The sequence below is a fragment of the Bos grunniens genome, chromosome 7, assembly GCF_055505025.1.
Source record: "Bos grunniens cultivar Pamir isolate PY7600 chromosome 7, Bosgru_T2T1.0, whole genome shotgun sequence".
NCBI classification, from domain to species: domain Eukaryota; kingdom Metazoa; phylum Chordata; class Mammalia; order Artiodactyla; family Bovidae; genus Bos; species Bos grunniens.
In genome coordinates, this window is record NC_141171.1 from 15,685,617 (window position 1) to 15,707,249 (window position 21,633).

Here is a 21,633-nt window from a genome sequence, read left to right on the forward strand (position 1 = left end):
TGTTGATGGACAAGACTACCCCCAGGGAGAAGGATCTGGAAAGGGAACATTTTCCGACAGCGTCAACACAGGCCGCAGCCTCTAAGGGGATATTGTGCTCAGCTGGGGAGCAGCTCTGCTGGGTGCTGAATTGAAGTTTTGCTAAATTTCCTGCTTATTCAGTCATTCAACAAATATTGGCCACCCGTTGTGTGCCAGGTCATGTTCAAGGAGTGTGGGACACTGCCGTAAGAGCCTATGCCCTCAAGGAGATGACATTTTAGAAGAGGAAACAGATACAAAAAAGTATTTTAAAAGATTATTCTAGAAGAGTATTTAAAAAGATAATGAGACAGAACTGACTGGCAAGAGGCTGTTTTATATAAGGGAGGGGGGAGGTGTCAGGGAAGGATTCTGCTTAATTTTTTAATTTTAAGAATCTGCCTCCAATGCAGGTTCTATCCCTGGGTTGGGAAGATCCCTTGGAGAAGGGAATGGCTACCCACTCTAGTGTGCTTGCCTGGAGAATTCTATGGACAGGAGCTTGAAGGGCTACAGTCCATGGGGTCACAAAGAGTTGGACATGACTGAGTGACTAACACTTTCACTTTTAAATTTTATATTGGAGTATAGCTGATTAACAATGTTGTAATAGGAACATGTTGAAATGTTGTTTCAGGTGGACAGCAAAGGGACTCAGCCATACACATATATGTATCCATTCTCCCCCAAACTCCCCTCCCATCTAGGCTGTCACATAACATTGAACAGAGTTCCCTAAGCTATATGATAGGTCCTTGTTGGTTGGTTATTCATCTTAAATATAGCAGTGTGTACATGTCCATTCCAAACTCTCTAACTATTCCTCCTCCCCATCCTTCTCCTTTTAAAAAAACCTCTTTTCCTGAATTTAATTCTATTAAATTCATTGTTAAGATAGAAATAAACTGAGAGGTTTCACATCACAAATCTGGCTTCATTGTGATAACATTTGTCCAGAGCCACAGACATCGGGGTACATGGCACTGCACTCTCCTCAGTCTCCGGCACCCCTATTCTCTTGTGCATCCCAGCTTTACCTGAGTCTGACCTCAAGGGCATTTCAGACCCTTATCTTCAGGCGTGGCAGTCAAGCCACAGATAGTCCTGGTGTTTCAAGTGGGAAACAGGAATACGGCAGGTCATTGGATAGGAAAAAAAATACAAGGAACTAAGCATAAAAAACTAAATGGGACAAACCATAATGAGATGCCACCTACATGCCATTTGTATGGCTGTAATTAAAAACAAAAAACAAAAGACTTCCCTGATGGTCCAGTGGTTAAGATCCTGTGGTTCCAAGGTAGGAGATGCAGTTCGATCCCTGATCAGGGAACTAAGATCCCACACACCTCGACTAAAGATCCTTCATGCCGCAACTAAGACCAGGCACAGCCAAAATTTTAAAAAATAAATAAAACTACCATGTGATCCAGCAATTGAAATCAGGGATTTTGATATTTGCACACTCGTGTTCATAGTATTATTCACAAGAGCCGAAAAGTGGAACAAACACAAGTGTCCATCTGTAGGTGAATGCATAAATAAAATGTATATATACACAGTGGAATATTATCCAGCCTGAAAAAGGAAGTTCTGAAACATGCTCTAAATGGATGATGAATCTCCAGGACATTGTCTAAAGGAAATCGGCCAGATCCAAAAAGATAACTACTGCATAATTCCACTTATATGAAGTCCCTTGTTGTTCATCGCTCAGTCATGTCCAACTCTTTGCGACCCCATGGACTGCAGCACGCCAGGCTTCCTTGTCCTTCACTGTCTCCCAGAGTTTGCTCAAACTTATGTCCATTGAATCAGTGATGCCATCAAATCATCTCATCCTCTGTTGCCTGCCTCCTTCTCCTCTTGCCCTCAATCTTTCCCAGCATCAGGGTCTTTTCCAATGAGTCAGCTCTTCGCATCAAGACTGGAGCTCCAGCTTCAAGCAACAGTCCTTCCAATGAATACTCAGGGTTGACTTCCTTTAGGATTGACTGGTTTGATCTTCTTGCTGTCCTTGAAGTTCCCAGTGCAGTCAAATTCCTAGAAACAGAAAGTAGGATAGAAAGTGGGTGCCTGGGGCTGGGGGAGGAGGAGGGGGAGTTGGCGTTTAATGGGTACAGGCTTTCAGTTTTGCAGAAGCAAAGAGCTGGATGGTGAGCAAGGTTGCACAACAAAGCGAATGTGCTGAATGCCGCTGAACTGCACACTTCAATGTGGTTAAGATGGTAAACTTCAGGGCTGCCTTGGTGGTCCAGAGGCTAAGACCCCGTGCTCCCACACAGGGAGCCTGGGTATCATGCCTGGTCAGGGAACGAGATTCCACATGCTTCACCTAAAGATCCGGCTCAGCCAAATGGGACTTCCCTTGAGGGTCCAGTCATTAGGAACTCAGAGCTTTCACTACACCGGGCACAGATGAATCCCTGTTCGGGGAACTAAGATCCCGCGTGCTGCACAGCACAGGCAAAAAAAAAAAAAAAAAAGACCAAATGCGGGGACAATGAGGCATCCAGAAATAACAGCAGAAGGGGTGGCATTACTGGAGCCCAGGAATTGTGGGAGCTGGGAGGAGACCCGTCCACGGCACAGAGAGAGGAGATTCTAGCCTCTCCCCGCCTCCAGGCCCCGCCTCCCGCCAGCACCCCCCTCCCGCTAGCGCCCCTTTGTGCTGAGCCCAGTAGGACGTGGGAAACGGGGTTCCCTGCAGGACCCGGCCCAAGGGCAGAGGACCCGGAGTATGGAGGCAGTGGGTGGGAAAGGGTGCAGACTGGCTGGAGTTGGGTGACTTTGGACCCATCCGAGCCTCCGTTTCCCCACCTGCAAACGGGGCGATGCTGATCCCCGCCTCCCGGGCTCCGCGGGTGGCGGGTGTAGCGGTGGCGGAGGGAAGCGCCGGGAGCCGCCGGGACTGCGATCTTTTCTGTGTCCACAGGGTGGCACTTCCTTCCTTCCTTCCACCTTTTGTCTTGGGTAGGTTCCAAACTGCCTCTGGGGGCGAGAGCTGAGCGGACCGCACAGGAAGCGTCCGGGGCCTGCAGGCGGGCGCTCGATAATTGGTTGATTGACTGACTCCATGCTCAGCCGCGTGGCAAACCGGACAAATGAGCCTGAACAGTCCGGGCGCGCGCGGGAGGGGCCGGGCAGTGGCCGAGAGCGCTGAGAGGGGAAGGTGGGCAGGACTTGGAGGGGGGGCGGTCTCCGGCAGCCTGGGAGAGACTGGAGGTGATGGAAGTTTCTGATCCCTGGCCTGGGCAGTTTTCTGTTAACGGAGGGAGTAGTAACCGAAATCCTTCCTCGGCACCCCCAGCGTGCCAGTGAGTGTGACACAGACACAGGTTTAGAGTGTCAGGAAAAATAAGAGCAGACCCTTCTTGGGGATTAACTGTCTGCAGCCTCTCTGTGGCGGCCCAAGCAGGGGCCCAGAGCCCATTTTACAGATGGGAAAGGGGAGGCTGGGGTCACTGGGCTTGGGTCCCAAGCTCCTGGCGAGACCTGGATGCCCTGCCTTATCCGTCAACAGCGGCAGCCTAAAAGGCAAGGCCGAGGTGGTGAACCTCTCTGGGCTCACAGGGGGTCCCCTGGGGAAAGGCGTGGTTGTCACTCAGGTAAGATGAGGGGCAGCTGGCCGGCTGCTTGGAGTTGGTCTGTGGGCTCCCCCAAAGGGGTGGGGAGCAGACTGGAGCTTGGGAGCTGCTGTCCCTGAGGACAGGGTGTGGGCAGGTGATTCTGAACTCCGGCCTCTCCAAGAGGCTAGACAGCTCCGACCAACACCAGCCGGGTAGTGGGAGGAATTTGCTCCCCCAAGCCTGACACCCCAATTGACATCCTCTGCTGCCTCCACCCCCAACCCCCAGCCCCCACAGGCATCTGAAACCACAGCTGCCTGTGGTGAGTCAGGCTGGAGCCTGCGGGGCTGAGCCCAGGTCCGTGGGAGGAAAGAGGGGAAGGAAGGGAGGGGGAAGAGCTGTCCGCATGCTGGCCCCTCCCCCATGGTGGGGGGCAGCGCCCCCCTTCCTCTAGGCAGTGAATTCCCTCAGTGATGAGGAGATGAGAGCGGCTGAAAGTTGGAATTTGAGCAAATACTGGTCACATCACCCACCCCATGGAGTGGAGTGGAATTGAGAGGGGGGGAACAGCCCCCAGGACTCCTGGGTCCTGTCCAGCCTCCCCTCCAGGCAGCTCAGGTTTCAGCTCTGACTCCTGCCCTTGGTGGAGGGGCTCCACCCTCCCCGGCACAGCTGCTCTGCTTACACCACAGCCTCCTCTCCCAAGCTGTGCCTATGATTGGACTGAAGGCTGGGAGCTTGGGGGTTCAAAGCAAAACCACTCCCCTAGTTGGCTGGGCCTCTGCACCATGACCTGTGTCAAGAGGGCAGTGTCAGACTCTCCTTTCCCAAGCCCCAACTCTGAGCTCCCCCACCCCACCCCCGGAATCTGAAAATCCTGCTCATGTCTCACTGTGGACTGCAGGCCTGGCTTGATCCAGCCCCATGGACTCTCATTCTCTCCTTGCTGGCCTCTTTGCTATCTCTGAACCTTTGTACTTGCTGTTCCCTCTGCCTGGGTCACTGTCTCCATACTTTTATCCCCTGGGGGCTCAGGTCTGTCTGGGCTCAAATTACTCTTGCTCCCTGGGGCCTCCAATAGGCTCTGCCTTCATCAGCTGTGATACCGTTCGTGACCAGCTTACCTTCACTGTGCCTTGGTTCCGTCACTGAAGGGCACTGGGAGCCAGCACACAGCACCTGCTCACGGCCTCCACAGTAGCTTGGCTCCCTGGATTGGGGGGCCTGGCAGGTCACAGATGTCCATTGCACACTGCTGAGTCAGGTGGGGAGGCCACCAGGAGGTCCTGGGGCCTTCCTGGGGGTGGTCCAAGCACTGCTGTGTCTGTATTGATCCCCTGTGGTCAATCTTCCCAGCCTCTCCCCAGCCTCAGCCCACCAAGCTTGCCAGAGGTCCAGGTGAGAGGTTCGGCCTCTCCACTCCATATACCCTTGCCTATTTTCTCCAGAAACACCAATTAAAAGCCAGGTTGCGTGAGAGATATGGGTTCAATCCCTGGGTCAGGATGATCGCCTGAAGTAGGAAATGGCAACCCACTCTAGAATTCTTGCCTGCAGAATTCCATGGACAGAGGAGCTTAGTGGGCTACAGTCCATGGGGTCGCAAAGAGTCAGACACGACTGAAGTGACTTAGCATTTCGCAATGTAACTTTAGTGTTTTAAAGCAGTCTTCAAACATTACTTTCTGAGATGTCAGTTATATGAAAATGTATGAAAGCATAGAAACTGGATTGAAAGACAATCATTGAAATGTTAGCTGTGTTGTCTCTAGGCAAAAAAAAAAAAAAAGCCAGGTTGGCCAGGTGTGTGGATATTGGACCAGCAACCACTGATTACTAAGGACTTCAAGTGCTCTGTTGCCTGGCAGGGCTCTACCAAGTACAGGCCTGAGTTCCAGTTCTTGGTCTCTTTCCACCTGGGTAACTTTGGATAAGAGGCAGGTGCCTCGGAGTCTATTTCTCACCTGTAGAGCCAAGAGTCTCCTCCATGGACCCTGGGGCCCCCCCTGCTGGGTTCAGCCTCCTGGGGACGGGGTGTCACTGTGACTTTGGGCAACTGACTGGACCAAGCTGTGCCTCGGTTTTCCTATCTGTAAAATGGATCCCCCTCACCAGCTTGGGGTGGTGCTGGCCTGAGAGGATGCCAGAAGAGGAATGGGGTGGGTGTGTGGGGTCAAGTCTCAGTTCTGGGGGCGCCAAGGTTTGGGTTCCATGCTCCCTTCCTGGTGGTAGAGGGGAAACTGATCCTGCACCCCTACCAGGGCTGGCCTAGCATTCAACGTGCCCCTAGCCAGGCTCCATAATCTGGGAAAAGGCTGGTGGCTGCTGATGGGCTGGCTCTCAGGGGGAGAGCAGGCAGGGCGGGGGTGGGGGTGCAGGCTGGAGGCCGTGGGCCAAGGCCATCCGGGCGTCTGGCCAGCACTGGGCAGTGAGTCAGGGCCCAGGCATGCAGAGGGCCAGGGCCTCCCCGGCCCCTGTGAGTTCAGGCACCTCCCTGAACCCGCCCATAGGGCCCCACTGGGCTGCGTGCCTCACCCCCTTGCTCACTCCTTGGGCTGGTCTCGGGGGGCTGCCTGGGGAGATTGGACATGGCTCCCTGAATCTTGTGTCCATACAGCCTCCTTCAAATGTCAAATGTCCTTCTTCTTGGTCACTGAGCTCTGGGCAGGCAGGCAATGCCTCCTAGGCCCCTCCCCGAACAAAGCCACTGCTTGGAGGGGGGTGTGACTATGGCAGGGGAGCAGATCCCTGGGGAAAGGGCTCAGGCCCTGAGCTGGGGCCCAGAGAAAACTTTTTCTGTAACTGTACCTGCCTCCAGCTTTCTCTCCCAGGGACTCTGTGCCCATAAATTTGAACTAGAGAGAAATACACTTCTCTGCCAGCCCTGGGACACTCGACTGGGCCCCAGTCCTCTCAGGGCAGGGAGCCCTCCTGGCACCTTCACTCATGCAGGGGAGCAGGTGGAGGCTGGCTGTGTCAGCAGGAACGGCCTTCAAGGCGACAGGAGCTTCTCAACTGACCTTGGCAGAAGACTCATGGATTCCCGGCTCAGGCTACAAGGCAGAGGGGTGGAGGTGGGGGTGGCAGCCCTGAGTAGGTCCACCCCCCCAACCCCCAGGGTTTTCAGGACAGGGGTTGGCTCCCAGTATCTACAGGGTGGAGGCCAGGATTACCGCCAGGTTATCCTATGATGTCCCGGACAGCCCCCAGCAGAGAGGGACCTGGCCCCAGCACTGCGAAGGCTGGAGTTAGGAAAACCCTGGTCTAGGTCGTCTTTTGCCCTTTGGAGGCCAAAGGTACCAATGCAGGGCTCTGCTTCTTCTTCACATCATAAAACAACTCTGCCAACCTTGAAAATGAAAACAGCCCAGGAGGGCTTATGGGAACATAGCCTTGAATATGTAAAGCCAGGGCCTCGGCATAAAAGCAGGGCCTCTGAAGTTCTGGGAATCTTGTGAGCCAGATGGCCTGGGGAGGCTTGCATTTCAGTGACACTAATAACCGCTTTTTGGGGTCTATCTCCCGGACCCAACAGGCAGGATTACTTGCCCTAGGACATCCAAGGGGTACGGGAATGGACTATTTTTAGTGCCCATTTGATGTACTCAGGTGCTGCTAGAACTTACTGTTCCTTCTGCCTAGAAATGTCCTTCTCTGATCAAGAAATACAAATTTTACTTATTGTAAGTTGTACAGAGGTGCACAAAACCCAACACCCAGAGGTTCATGTAACTGCTAAATCTACTAGCTTCAGGCGAAGCTGTATCCAGGAGACGCTTGATAGCAAAGGGACCCTACTTCTCACTTGCTGCCCTCAGGCAGGCAGAGAGGCTGGCCATAAACTTCCTGCTGGTAGTAGTACCTCAGTCACTGAGGATGGGGGTTAGGTGAATGCATTGATTGGCTGGCCCAAGCTTTGGCTGCATGCTCAATCAGTGAGGGTTTATTATGGCTGTCTGTGATAGAAAAACTAAACTAAGAAAGACACGCACAGCAGGTTAGCCCTTGCACCCAAGAAGTCCAGTATTGATACCCAGCTCCACCATCATCGGAGAACCAGGCTCTTATCATCTCTAGAGAATGTCACCCCTCCTCGTGTGGCAATACAGCTGCCAGGGCTCCAGCTATCACACCCAAATTCCAGAAAATAGAGGGGAAGGGGAGGGGGGTACTCCCTTGACTTTAAAGGAGAAGTCACACACAACACTTTTTACATTTCATTGTCCTGAATTTAACTGCAAAGGAGACTGGGGAAAGTTGTGTTTTGTTTTTAATTTTTTAATTATTATTATTCAAAAGGAGAGACACTACTTTGCCAACAAAGGTTCGTCTAGTTAAGGCTATGGTTTTTCCTGTGGTCATGTATGGATGTGAGAGTTGGACTGTGAAGAAGGCTGAGAACCGAAGAATTGATGCTTTTGAACTGTGGTGTTGGAGAAGACTCTTGAGAGTCCCTTGGACTGCAAGGAGATCCAACCAGTCCATTCTGAAGATCAGCCCTGGGATTTCTTTGGAAGGAATGATGCTAAAGCTGAAACTCCAGTACTTTGGCCACCTCATGCGAAGAGTTGACTCATTGGAAAAGACTCTGATGCTGGGAGGGATTGGGGGCAAGAGGAGAAGGGGACGACAGAGGATGAGATGGCTGGATGGCATCACTGACTTGATGGACGTGAGTCAGAGTGAACTCCGGGAGTTGGTGATGGACAGGGAGGCCTGGCGTGCTGCGATTCATGGGGTCGCAAAGAGTCAGACACGACTGAGCAACTAACCTGATCTGATTATTTTTTTTTACTTTACAATATTGTATTGGTTTTGCCATACATTAACAGGCATCCACCATGGGTGTACATGTGTTCCCCATCCTGAACCCCCCTACCACCTCCCTCCCCAGAAAGTTGTGTTTTGACTTGGGCAGTTAAAAGGAGTTCCTTACCAAGTGGTGAATAAATATTAGGGAGGCAACCAGTGGTCTCCAATACACAGTCCACCCTGGAGCCAGGGATGGGTCCCTACATAACCTCTTTGTGACTGGCTCTTCCTTTCTAGTCCCTGCATGAACACCACCCCCATCCTCTGGGCATGTTCCCTTCCCGGCCGAGGTCCCACAGCACTCTGGACACTCTCTAGCCCGAGGGTGGCATCTGATCACTTCTGACTCCTCCGTTGGCTGAAGAGATCCTTGTCACCTTCACCTTGGGCACACAGCAGCACTTAGAGACTGAACGGATAGAAAAGGGGCCACACTTGAATCACAGATGAAGACCTGGAATCTGTTATTGGCTACCACAGTGTCGTTGGCATGCACTGTTACACATGTGAAGTTACAGCCCTGGCAAGGTTAAGTTGGTTCTCTTTGATTACCTAGTCCAGCATCCAAGGCCAAAGTCCGGAGGGTGAAATGGGTGGTGGTGGGGGGGGCGGGGAGAAAATCAGTAAAAAACAAAAACTCATTTATGTGTCAACATTTAATTTTAAGCTCATCTCACCACCAAGGCACTGACCACCCACCACGGCTGATTCCCACTGAGTGGGGCTGTGTGACACAGTCCCAGAGGCTCCAGGCTACCACTCTGTGTCCACCAGATTCCAGAGATAGTCGCTGATGAACTTCTTAGAGAGCTGGGTGCTGTCCAGGTGGATGGGCTGGGCAACGCTGGGGCCGTGGTGGACTGAGCATGGATGTAAGGAAAGCCAGCATGCACTGCCCTCTCCCTCAACCCCACGACAAAAGGATACTGCCTTGCAATTGTTATTATTAAGATACTTAGAGGGGCTTCCCTGGTGGCTCAGTGGTAAAGAATCTGCCTGCCAATGCAGGAGATACAGGTTCAATCCCTGGTCCAGGAAGATCCCACAGGCCACAGAAGAACTAAGCCTGTGCGCCACAAATACTGAAGCCCGTGCACCCTGGAGCCTGTGCTCCAAGGGAAGCCACCACAAGGAGAAGCCCACACACTGCAATTAGAGTAGCCCCTGCGCTCCACAACTAAAGAAAAGCCCACATAGCAACAGAGACCCAACACAGCCAAAACAAAACAGATGAAGCTTTAAAAAAAGAGAGAGACTGAAACAAATTTTCATAAACAGAAAAGTAAATTCTGACAGTGTACTTTAAAAAAAACTATGGTAAAATCTATGTCATATTATACTGACCACCTTAAACATTTTCGAGTGCCCTGTTGAGTGGCATTCGGTATATCACACTGTTGTGCAACCGTCACCATTTATCCCCAGAACTCTTCATCTTGTAAAACTGAAAAGTCAAAGTGAAAGTCACTCAGTTGTGTCCGACTCTTTGCGACCCCATGGACTGTAGCCCGCCAGGCTCCTCTGTCCATGAAGTTCTGCAGGCCGGAATATTGGAGTAGGTAGTCATTCCCTTCTCCAGGGGATCTTCCCAACCCAGGAATTGAACCAGGGTGTCCTACATTGCAGGTGGATTCTTTACCAGTTGAGCTACCAGGGAAGGGCCCTGGAACACTGAAACTCTGTCTCCATTAAACACTGACTCCCCCTACCCCACTCTGATCATCCTCATCTTACTTTCTGTCCTCATGAAACTGACTCCTCTAGAGATCTCAGGCAGGTGGAACTATATGGTATCGACTTTTTGTGTCTGATTTATTTCACTCAGCATACTATACCCTGGGTTCATCCTCGGTAAACTGTGTTGGGATGTCTTCTTTTTTCCACCCTGTGGATGGACCACGTTTTGTTTCTCTGCTCATCTGCTGATAGATGCTTGGGTTGCTCCCACCTTTGGGCTCTTGTGAACAGGGCTGCTGTGAAATGGATGTACAAACACCGTTCAAGTCCCTGCTTTCGTTCCTTTGTGGGTACACCCAGGGTGAAATTGGGTCATATTCCAATTCCCAGAAGTGGAATGGTGTCATATGATCATGCTGTTCAGTGTGTGGGATCTGCCACAGTGTCTGCACCATCTAATTCTCCCCAGCAGTGCCCAGGGTTTCACTTTCCCCACAAAGGATACTGCCTTTGATCATCCCAGGCTCACACTCATAATCCCACTCGATTTTACTAATTCGGCGATAAAGTTGAGCCACGTACCTGTGCGAGAAGACAAAAAAAAAAAATAAATAGAGAAAAGAAGTCATTCCAGGGTTAACTCTAGCAAAGATCCATGGGCTACAGACACACACACACACACACTCACAGGGATACGCACTCACATCACATCTATGGACCTACACAGCTGAAGGGATGGTGACTGTCGTGTCCTCATCAACTTCCTTCTCTTGTCTTTCGAGATCCGCCTCAATCTCCTTGAGCTCCTCCAGTTCTCTTGTGAGCTGAGTAAAGCAGGTAGTTAAGGATCCCTGGTTTTGGAGGCAGGGCTGCCCACACGCTCACACCTCACACCAACCCTGTCGGCCCCAAGCCACTGGCTCTAGGTGTGTTTTCCAGTGTGAACAGGTGCCTCCCAGGTGGGGCTGGGGTCCGACCATTCCACACACACAGGAAAGGATATAGGAGGTTGGCCTTCAGATGGGCGTCCTCCTCGCTGGCCCTCTGAAGCTCAGCTTCAAGCTGCCGCACCTCGACACCACCCTGGTGTGCTTGCTGCTTTGCATCCAGGAGGCGCTGGGCCACCTCCTTCTCTGCGGTGAGGATCTCTGCAGGGTGGGGTGAAGTCTCGGCCCCTCAACTCAGGCTCCCCAGTAGAACCCCGGAGCAGAGGACGGCCTCAACACCCCCATCTACGCCCACTTCCATTTGTGGCTCCCAGACCCGTCGTCCTATTTACAAATACCCACAAGAGTCCCACCTGGAATCTGACTCAGGGCATCCATTTCCCTAAGTCACACCTGAATCCATCAGGCGAAGAAACTCCAGTCCCTCTTTGTCCACCTAGTCTTAATGTATGACATCACTCTCCACCCCGTTGCCCAGACAACAAGCCCAGGACTCACTCTTTGGATGCAGTTGGCCATCCATCCTGGCAGGGCCCCTCCTTCCTCGTGCTGGTCCTTCATCCCTCCAGGACCACCCTGTCAGCCCCCCTGCTTTGCTTTGGTCGCTCCTGTTGCCAGTCTGTTCTGCTCTCTGCCTTCAGAGTGGCTGCGTCAGAGGCCGAATGCTAAGTCACTCCTCTGCTCAAAGACCTCCCAGGGCTCCCCCAGTGTCTCCAGGATAAGGACCTTCCCCTTCCTTGCTGACCTCCTTTCTCCTTGCTTTTCTCCCGACCACGTGTTTTCCCTCTGTTCTGGCTGCAAAGATGTGTCATTAATACGTGCAGACATGCCATGTTTTCTCATGTGTGTTCCTGGGCCCCCGCCTGCCTATCCTCCAGGGATGCTGCCATCGGGCACACCCATTCCCAGCCTGAGGACCTCCTGGATAATGCCCAACTCAGGCGGAATGGACACTGTCCTCTCCCTCCTGGGGCATGACTGTGCTCTTAGCCATCATCCTGGCTTATTTATTTCTTGTCTCTCTTCTTCAAGGCACAAATTGTGTCTTACAGTTGCTAAATATCAGCCAACACCTACTCAGAATAAATGTATTTGGAATGGAACATCTGAAAAGATCAAAAACACCCTAAGAAGGTTATTGTGTTCCTTCTCATTGAGTCAGAGAAACCGGCCAACCCAGGGAAGACACAGATGACAATGCTTCTCAGAGGGCCAGTGTTTGTTTACAAACTTAGATCAAGTTAATTTTTAATCAAAGCGCTACATGTCTATGGTTGTGAAAACTTAAACACACACTTGCACATGTGCACACACACACACACACACACACACACTCCTCTCTAAGCCTCTCCACCCTCTGAAGCAGCCACTTAAACTCCTCACTGTTTTCTCTGGCATCAGCCTTCATATTTCTAAATAATTTGCTTATGCTGCTATTTCTTGACCTGTGTTAGACGGTGCCTGCTGACTTCCTGTCGGAGAGCTGGGGGTCTGGCTCTCTTACGCAGCCTTCCCGCCCCTTCTCCAGGCACCGTCGGAACCACAGCCAAGTCTCCTGGCTGTTCAGTCTAAGCCGTCACTGCCTACATGCGTGCTCTGGCCACGGGTGACCAGGGAGCCCTAACCCATTCTGTACTCTCACAACGCTCTGAGGGCAGCTTAGCCCTCCTTGAGTTTGAGAGGCTATGAATGGAAGTTCAAAGAAGTGGCTTGTCCACAAACTTAGCTCCAAAGCCGGGATCTGAACTGGATTCTTTTTTTTTTGGCCACGCTGGGCAGCATGTGGGATCTTAGTTCCTCGACCAGGAATCGAACCCGAGCCCCCTGCAGTGGAAGCATGACTGCCACCAGGGAAGTCCCTGAACTGGATTCTTTGATCAAACCCCAGCACCCTAGAATGCTGACTCTTCTCTCCTTGCCCCAAATCCATCCATTCTGCTGACCCAGGCAGGTTGGGTTATGTTGATCTTCTCCCCAACCACCCATGGAAGTAGAGTTACCGGAAAGGGAGAGGAGAAAAGGAAGGAGGAGGAGGAGGAGGAAAGAGCAGAAGACCCGGCCCAGGGCATCCACCACGCTTAGTAGTTGCTGTTTTAGTTGCTAAGTCATGTCTGACTCTTATACGACCCCATGGACTGTAGCCCACTAGGCTCCTCTGTCCAAGGGATTTCCCAGGCAAGAATACTGGAGTGGTTGCCATTTCCTTCTCCAGGGGATCTTCTCGACCCAAGGATTGAACCCCAGTCTCCTGCATTGAAAGGCGGATTCCAACACGCTTAGAACCAACATCCAAACTCCTCCTGGGGGCTAGCAGGCTCTGGCTACTGCTGACCTCATTCACCTCTTTCTCCTGGGTCTCCAGGCTCATTCTCACCTCGTGACCTTGTCCCTGAGAGTCCTCTCTGCCAGGATCCCTCCTCCCCCCAGGCATCCTATGGTTAGCTCCCAGCTCATTCAAGTCTCAACCCAAACAACACCCCCTCATAAAGTGTAATTGTCAAAAGGCATTACAAATCCCTGGCACTGAAACCACAGTGGAAAACTCGATGACATTTCCTCAAAAAAAATTAAATATCAAATTATCATCTGATCCAGCATTTCCACTTCTGGGAAAATACAAAAACAGAATTGAAAGCAAGGACTCAAAGAGATTATTTTGTACCCTCCTGTTCATAGCAGCATTATTCACAATCGCCAAGAGGTGGGAGCAACCCAAGTGTCCAGTGATAAATGGATAAACAAAATATAGTGTATCCATACAATGGCATACTGGAGATGATGGTGGGGATGGTTACACAACAATGTGAATGTGCTTAATGCTGTTGAACTGGACACTTAAAAATAGTTAAAATGGTAAACCTCACGTTACGTCAACTTTACCACAATTAAAAAAAAGTCTGAAGCCTTTAAAAAAACCCCAAATACCCTGATGCTGAGAAAAGCTGCAACATGAGCAGCCCCCACCTCCACCCCGTTCAAGGGCACAGTGCTATGCAAGCATCATTTCTGTGAATTTCACTTTGAGTCATCAAAGGGGTGCTTCAGCAGCCCCCTTTCACAGATGAGGAAACTGAGGCTTGAGAGGCAAACCACTGGACTGTGACCACAGGGCTCAGGAGTTAAGGGCTGAATTCCTTAGCCCATCACCTCCTGACAAATTCATTTTTCTTGTTTATTCTCTCCCTCAACCCGGTAGAGTATCAGCAGCCCCCTCACCCCAGGGATTGTGTTTGCTCTATTCCCTGCTGTCACCCCAGGGCTGGCACTATGCCTGGGCACAGCAGGTGCTCAGTAAAACATCTGAACAACCTCAGCAGGAAGATGTGGATTATTTATTGTTACACCAAGTTATAGGAAAAAGAGGCATTGTGAGGTTAAGTAAGTCACCTCAAATCTCACAGCTGGGAAGTGGGAATGCTGGGATTCAAACCCGGTGTTTTGACACTTGAGTTTCAATTCAAACCCTGCGTACCCCAGCTCCTGCTCACTAAGCGGCAGAGCCTGCAAACTCATATTCACCACTAAACCCCCTGGCTGGCTCAGATGGTAAAGAATCCGCTTGCAATGCGGGAGGCCTGGATTCGATCCCTGGATTGGGAAGATCCCTTGGAGGAGGGTACGGCAACCCATTCCAGTATTCTTGCTTGGAGAATCCCCATGGACAGAGGAGCCTGGCGACCTGCAGTCCATGGGGGTAGCAAAAAAGAGTCGGACACTACTGAGCGACTAACACACAAACCCCCGCTGCTATCCTGAAGCCCATTTCATGAATGGGGAAACAGAGGCTTAGAGGGGACAGTGCTCACCTGCACGGGGAAATAGGTTAGGGGAAGGGGCGCCCAAAAGGGAGGAGGTTCGTGACTGGCTTGGCCACCGCTCCCATGACACGGACCCCGGCTGCCCCTCGCCCCGCCCGCCCAGGTCCTCACCTCGCAGCCACTTCTCGGCGCCGTCTTGCGTCTCCAGCAGCCGCTCCACCATCTGCTCGTGGCGCCCCAGTAGCCTCCGTTGCTGCGCCTCCGCGCGATTGGCGCCCAGCAGGCTCAGCAGCCCCTGGCTCACCTCCTCCATATCGCGGAAGGCCGCCATGACTACCTTAGAACAAATCCCGCGCAAATTTAACTGTCCCCTTAGCCCCGCCCCCATCCCGGAGAGACTCGTTTCCATTGGGTTGATCCCACGTCAGTCATCAGCGAATGAGGGCGGCTGCTTCGAGTCGGACAAGTGCGCCTGCGCCAGCTCTTCTGTCAGTCACTGGCGAAGGCCAGTCTGCGCAGGGTGGGCGTGTCTCTGCAGTCCTGCCTGATAGTCTTGCCTGATGCGCCTGTGCTGGCTGGAGAGCGGCTGCAAGAGGTTCAAACTTTCCTTCTTACCAAATTCAGTGCCTGCCGCTTCCAGGTTGGGGTTCTAGGGACTAAGCTGATAACTGCCTCACGTGGAACCGACGTTCTGTGGTGTGTGCATGGAATACTCACAATAATCATAAATAAGTAGTCTATAAGAGGCTGCATCGCAAAATGGAGTCTGCAACCAGATTTATTGGGTTTCAACCCCAGATTTGCCACTTACTGGCTGTTTTACTGGGCTTCCGTGGTGACTCAGTGGTAAAGAATCCTCCTGCTAAGGCAGGAGACCCAGGTACCACCCCTGGGTCGGGAAGATCCTGTGGAGGAGGAAATGGCAGCCTACTCCAGTATTCTTGACTGGGAAATCCCATGGACAGAGGATGCTGAGGGGACTACAGTCCAAAGGGTGGCAAAGAGTCGGACTTAGCGACTAAGCAACAGCAACAAGCTGTGTTACCCCAGGCAAATTGCTTCATCCCTCTGCTCTTCACGTTCCTCTTCAGCAAAATGAGGGTCATCATAGTGTCTGCTTTAAGAGTTGGTTTGAGAATAAATGATCCTATCTACAAAACAGTATTCTTTCCTGGAGAATCCCATGGACGGAGAAGCCTGGTGGGCTACAGTCCACGGGGTCGCAAAGAGTCGGACATGACTGAACGACTTCACCTTCACCTTCACAAAACAGAAATGGACTCACAGACATAGAAAACAGACTGGTGGTTGCCAAGGGGGAGGAGGAAGGGAAAGAGATGGACTGGGAGTTTGGGGTTAGCAGGGCTTCCGTGATGGTTCAGCAGGTGAAGAATCCACCTGCAATACAGGAGACTCAGGAGTGTGGATTAGATTCTTGGGTGGGGAAGATCCCCTGGAGAAAGAAATAGCAACCCACTCCAGTATTCTTGCCTAGAAAACCCCATGGACAGAGGAGCCTCATGGCTGCAGTCTAAAGGGTTGCAAAGAATCGGACACGACTGAAAATTAAGCACTCACTGACTCAGATGCAAACTATTACATTTAGAATGGATAAACAACAAGGTCCTACTGTATAGCACAAAGAATTACATCCAATCTCATGGAATAAATCCTAATAGGAAAAAATATTTAAAAATATTATATATATGTATGTGTAAAACTTGTCACTTTGCTGTACAGCAGAAATTAGCACAACATTGTAAATCAACTATACCTCAATAAATAAAAGAATTGGCATGAGGGTTAAATAAGGGCAGTACCCGTATTCAGTAAGTGCTATACAGGTATTATTGCTTCCCTGGTGGCTCAGTGGGTAAAGAATTGTCTTCCTGCAATGCAGGAGATGCGCATTTGATCCCCGGGTTGGGAAGATTCCCTGGAGAAGAAATGGCAACCCACTCCAGTACTCTTGCCTGGAAACCCCATGGACAGAGGAGCCTGGTGGGCTACAGTCCATGGGGTTGAAAAGAGTTGTACACGACTGAGCACACAGCATTTAAGGCCCCATATCAATCGATTCTGAGTGAACTAAAAGGGGTTACTATATAGGTGCTAAGTAAAACATACATAGCGAGCTAGTAGCTGAAGGAAATGGCAACCACTCCAGTGTTCTTGCCTGAAGAATCTCAGGGATGGAGGAGCCTGGTGGGCTGCCATCTATGCGGTCACACAGAGTTGGACACGAATGAAGTGACTTAGCAGCAGTAGGTGAGGTATCCAGCTCTTACTGAACACTGTGCTGTGCAGGGTTACAGTACAGGAAAGAAAAACTCCTCATTTTTGTGACGTGTCCCTCAAATGTGAAGACATCAGTGCAGCAGGTCATGATCAGCATTTGCTGCAGAATACAATGGTGAAAAAAATCAGTGCATTGTGTACAAAAAGCTAGGTATTGTTTTGGGGAAACTCCAAACATTTGTCTACTGGGTGTGGCAGGTAGTATTTTCCAAAAAATAGCGACAGAAATAGTTCCAGTTTTACCACTCCCTGTCAAGAAGCAGACCTATTCTTTTGAACTTCAGCAGGATTTTGTGCAACTAACAGAATGTGGCAGAAGGGACGCTGTATGACTTGAAAGCCTCGGTCAGAAACTAAGATGCATCTTTTGCCTGGTGCTAGCTTTCTCCCTCTCTCTCAGTTCCAGGATAGGCTCTCTGAGCCCATTTGCCATGTTGTGAGGAAGCCCAAGCCACATGAACTGTCTCCCAGATAAGGGCCCAGCCAAAACCAGCATCAACCACCAGACAAGTAAGGGAGTGAGCACTGAAATGATTCCAGCCCCCAGCCTTTGAGCCTTCCCAGCTGACACCAAGAGGAGCAGAGAGAGATGTTCCCAGCAAGCCCGCTCAAACCGCAGGTTTGTGAGCAAGATCCATGTTTTTGTTTAAAGCCAGTAAATTTGGAGGTAATTCGTGATGCAGTTGTAACACCTGGATCCCTGGGTCACATATGAAATTTGTGTCTTGTTGTGGGACATGTGAAAAATCATGAGGACCTCCCTGGTGGTCCAGTGGTTAAGAATCTGCCTTGCAGTGCTGGGGACACAGGTTCGATCCCTGGTCCGGGAAGATCCCACATGCCGCTGGGCAACTAAGCCCATGTGCCACAACTACTGAGCCCACACTCTGCAACTAATGAAGCCCAAACACCCTAGAGCCCATGCTTTGCAACAGAGAAGCTACCACAATGAGAAGCCCGTGTACCACAACTAGAAAGCTTATCTACAGTGTTGAAGACCCAGCACAGCCAAAAGAGAATAAATAAAAAGATATAAATTATATTTAAAAATTTTAAGGTAAGGAAACCACTGAATTAAAAAAATTTAAGGGAGTGCCAAAACTCTTTTTTTAAAATATCATTGAAAGTCACTGCTCTAGTGACAAGACCTCACAATAAGCAAATAAATGAATGAGATCATTTCAGTCTGCCAGGAAGACTTGCTTTGAGGGCAATAACACAGGGTCATAGGACAAAATCACTAGAGTTGGAGCAGGGGAGGGAAATGGCTTTAGGTTGGGGGCTCAAGGATGGATTCCCTGAGAAGGGGACATATGAATAGGAACCTGAGTGATGAAAAGGAAGCAAGACACAAGGCAAAGGAAAGAACAAGTTAAAAGGCTTCTGAGGTGTGGAAGTTTAATTTCTTTCTTTCTCTCTTAATATTTATTTATTTGGCTGCACCAGGTCTTCGTTGCGGCAGTTAGGATCTTTAGTTGCAGCATGCAAACTCTTAGATGTGGCATATGGAATCTAGTTCCCTGACCAGGGATGGAACTCGGGCCCCCTGCCTTGGAAGCTCAGAGTCTTAACCTCAGGACCACCAGGGAAGTCCCAGCCGTTTAATTTCTTTAAGGAATGGTGAGGAGGTTGTCATGGCCAGAGAGGAGTGAGCAAGAGATTTCGCGAGTCTTTATTCTGATGCACCAGGAAGCATTGGAAGATGTTACGTAGGGGAGAGCTAGGCAGGGGATTGGCTCTAGATCTTCTGGAATTGAGAGGACTTGCCAGCAAGCCTGGACATGCAGAATGAAGAGAAAGAAAGCTCCTGGGCATTTGGCCCAAATACCTATTAGGTGGTGGCCCAAATACCTATTAGGTACTTGTGACCAATATGGAGAGGAACAGACTTGGAGGTGAGGGAGTGCGTGAAAGGAAAGGTTTGGGGAAGGTCCCAGGGCCTGGAGGATGACTGTGTAGAGCTATCAAGAAAGCAGTTGCTTGGCTGTATGAGTCTGCAAAGACATCTGAGCTGTGGATAGAAATTCAGGCTGTCAGGATGCAGCCAGTGCCAGATGACAGCTCCCCTGGGGGAAGAATATGGAGTAGAGGAAGTTCAAGAACAAAAGCTCTGGGATTTCCCTGGTGGTCCAGTGGTTAAGACTCTGAGCTCCCAATGCAGGGGGCCCGGGGTTCAATCCCTGGTTAGGGATACTGGATCCCACATGCCACAGCTGGGACCCAGGGCAGTCAAATGAATTAATTAAAAAAAAAAAAAAGAGGTTCCCCATCCTTTGTCTCATAAAGTGGCTTTGCATACAAGTGATGTCACCTTTGTATTTCCTGCAGAAATGTCGGTTTCCGGGTGTGGAGCTGGGACCCCAGAGTCAATGCTTATGGCATTGCTCACCATCCTGATGGCGGAGCATTTGATGCTGAGTTTGCTTCGTTACCATCAGCTATGTGACCTTTGTTTGGTGTTAGGGGCTGACCTTCTCTGCGTTGAAAGGCAGGCACAACGCTGAGTGGAATAAAAAAGCGATAAGACCATGGATTCAGTTTCTGGCTGTGCAGATCACCTGTGACCTTGGCAAGTTCTTAACCTTTCTAAGCCATGAGCTAATGATAGCTCTCTTATCAGCTGGGAAAGGCTGTTCAAGAGATAAGCCATTCCAGGTTGCACCAGCAGAGCCTGAAAGATATAAATGCTTCTGTCAGAAAGGCCACTCACTTCATTGCCAAAAAATAAAGCAAGAACTACTTACAGCCATTATGATGGCTCCTATGAAAAATAAATCATAAAGCAGAAGCTAAAGCTTTACAACAGTGTAAAGCAATTATTATATGTGCGTGCAATGCTCAGTAAGTTGTGTCTGACTCTGCGACCTCATGGACTGTAGCCCGCCAGACTCCTCTGTGCATTGAATTTTCCAGGCAAGAATACTGGAGTGGCTTGCCATTTCCTTCTCCAGGGGACCTTCCCGACCCAGGGATCAAACCTGCATCTCCTACATTAGCAGGCGGATTCTTTACCGCCACCTGGAAGCTACTATACTTCAATAAAAATTAATTAAAATAAAACAATTTAAAAAATCAGAAAATAACAATTGTTGGTGAAGAAATGGAGGAACTGGTTGGTGGGCCAACTGCTCTGGAATAAATTATAGCTATTCCTCAAAATACTAAAAATAGAACTACCACATGATCTAGAAATTGTACTCTTAGGTATATACCCCCCGTGTTGAAAGCTGGGACTTTGTTTGTACACCCAGCACGATTTACAATAGCTCAAATGTGAAAGCAACCAAGTGTCCCTCAGTGGATAAATGGATAAATAAAATGTGGTGTATGCAAACAATGGAATTTTATTCGGTCTTTAAGTACGAACATTCTGCCACATGCTACAGCATGGATGAATGTTGAGTATATTATGCTAGGTTGGATAAGCCAGTCATAAAAAGACAAAAGCTCCCCACTTCCACTTACACGAGGTCCTTAGAGTACTTGAACTCATGGAGACAGGAGAATGGGAGTTGCTAACGGCTGGGGGTGGGGGTGATGAAGTTAATGTTTAAAGGGGACAGAGTTTCACTTTGGGAAGATGAAAAGAGTTCCAGAGATGGATGGTGGGGAGGGTTGCACAACAAAGTGAATGTACTTAATGCCATTGAACTTCACAGTTAGAAATAGTTTAGTCGGTAAATGTTTTGTTATGTATATTTTGCCGCAAAAATAAACAGACTTGTATTTTTTAAAAAGCCAAACAAGACACTGGGTTTGGGGAGTAGGGAATGAAGTCTTCAGCATGAGCTGGACAAGGTAGCAAAGATGACGAAATGATCCTGGGTGACTGCTTACGAGAAAGAATTTTTATTTTATTTGTTTTTTGGCCATGTCATGCAGCTCGTGAGATCTTAGTTCGCCAAGCAGGGATCGAACCTGAACCACAGCAGTGAAAGCACCAAATCCTAACCTCTGGACTGCCAGGAAGTTTCTGAACAATACTTTTTTTCTTTGCAATTATCTTTTTTTTAAAATTGGAATATAATCACTTTCCAATGTTGTGCTGGTTTCTGCTATAAAACAACGGGAACCAGCTGTGTGTATACATACATCCCCTCCCTCATCCCCACTCCTTGGGGTCATCACACTGAAGTGAGCTCTCTGTGCTGTACAGCAGCCTCCCACTATCTATCTTTTTTTTTTTTAATATCCAAAAGGTCTCTTCTTGGCTCACAAACCACAGACCCTTCCGAAAACTGACAAGAATCAGTGAACCCTTCCACTTAGGAATATACAACATTGCATAAAATTTCTAGGACTTCCTATAACCTCTGAAAACCACCCATTATCTCCCAGTCCAGAGGGAAAACAGAGGAAGTGAGAATCAGGAGACCAATCATCCATTATCAGCTATCCTTGGGGAAGAGAGGGAGAGAGGTCCCAGGACTGGAGAGAGGAGGGGCTGAGGAGACTGCCCTTCCTGTCCTGGTAACCCGAGGATGTTCACTTTTCAAACCGCCATGGAGCTGTACACTTTTTTATTTTTGGTGCATGGAGGGTCTTAGTTCC

The 21,633-nt window shown here is 49.9% G+C and overlaps 1 protein-coding gene across 3 annotated transcripts; it reads right to left on the reverse strand.

Annotated features, from left to right (window-relative positions):
- Positions 1-9,043: 9,043 nt before the first annotated feature.
- On the reverse strand, positions 9,044-15,119 carry SPC24 (SPC24 component of NDC80 kinetochore complex). 3 transcript variants are annotated; one of them, XM_086409386.1, is made up of 6 exons: positions 14,956-15,119; positions 11,525-11,672; positions 11,083-11,227; positions 10,803-10,907; positions 10,585-10,661; positions 9,044-9,262 (listed from the first exon to the last, which is right to left on the reverse strand). In XM_086409386.1, exons 2-6 carry the CDS (start codon positions 11,547-11,549, stop codon positions 9,156-9,158), a joined length of 459 nt encoding a protein of 152 aa, XP_086265512.1. In that variant the 5' UTR covers positions 11,550-11,672; positions 14,956-15,119; the 3' UTR covers positions 9,044-9,155. The 3 variants fall into 3 exon arrangements, with proteins under 3 accessions (XP_086265512.1, XP_086265510.1, XP_086265513.1); XM_086409384.1 differs by lacking the exon at positions 11,525-11,672; XM_086409387.1 differs by lacking the exon at positions 11,083-11,227 and having other exon boundaries at positions 10,803-10,903.
- Between the last annotated feature and the right edge of the window lie 6,514 nt (positions 15,120-21,633).

What these genes read in the sequence shown, in the direction of transcription:
- SPC24 (XM_086409384.1), bottom strand. Translation starts at nt 15,115, where the DNA reads ATGGCGGCCTTCCGCGATATGGAGGAGGTGAGCCAGGGGCTGCTGAGC. An exon ending in CATCTGAAGGCCAACCTCCT is followed by an intron (nt 10,908 to 11,082) that starts ATATCCTTTCCT and finishes TACCTGCTTTAC; the next exon opens with TCAGCTCACAAGAGAACTGG. An exon ending in GTCACCATCCCTTCAGCTGT is followed by an intron (nt 10,662 to 10,802) that starts GTAGGTCCATAG and finishes CTTCTCGCACAG; the next exon opens with GTACGTGGCTCAACTTTATC.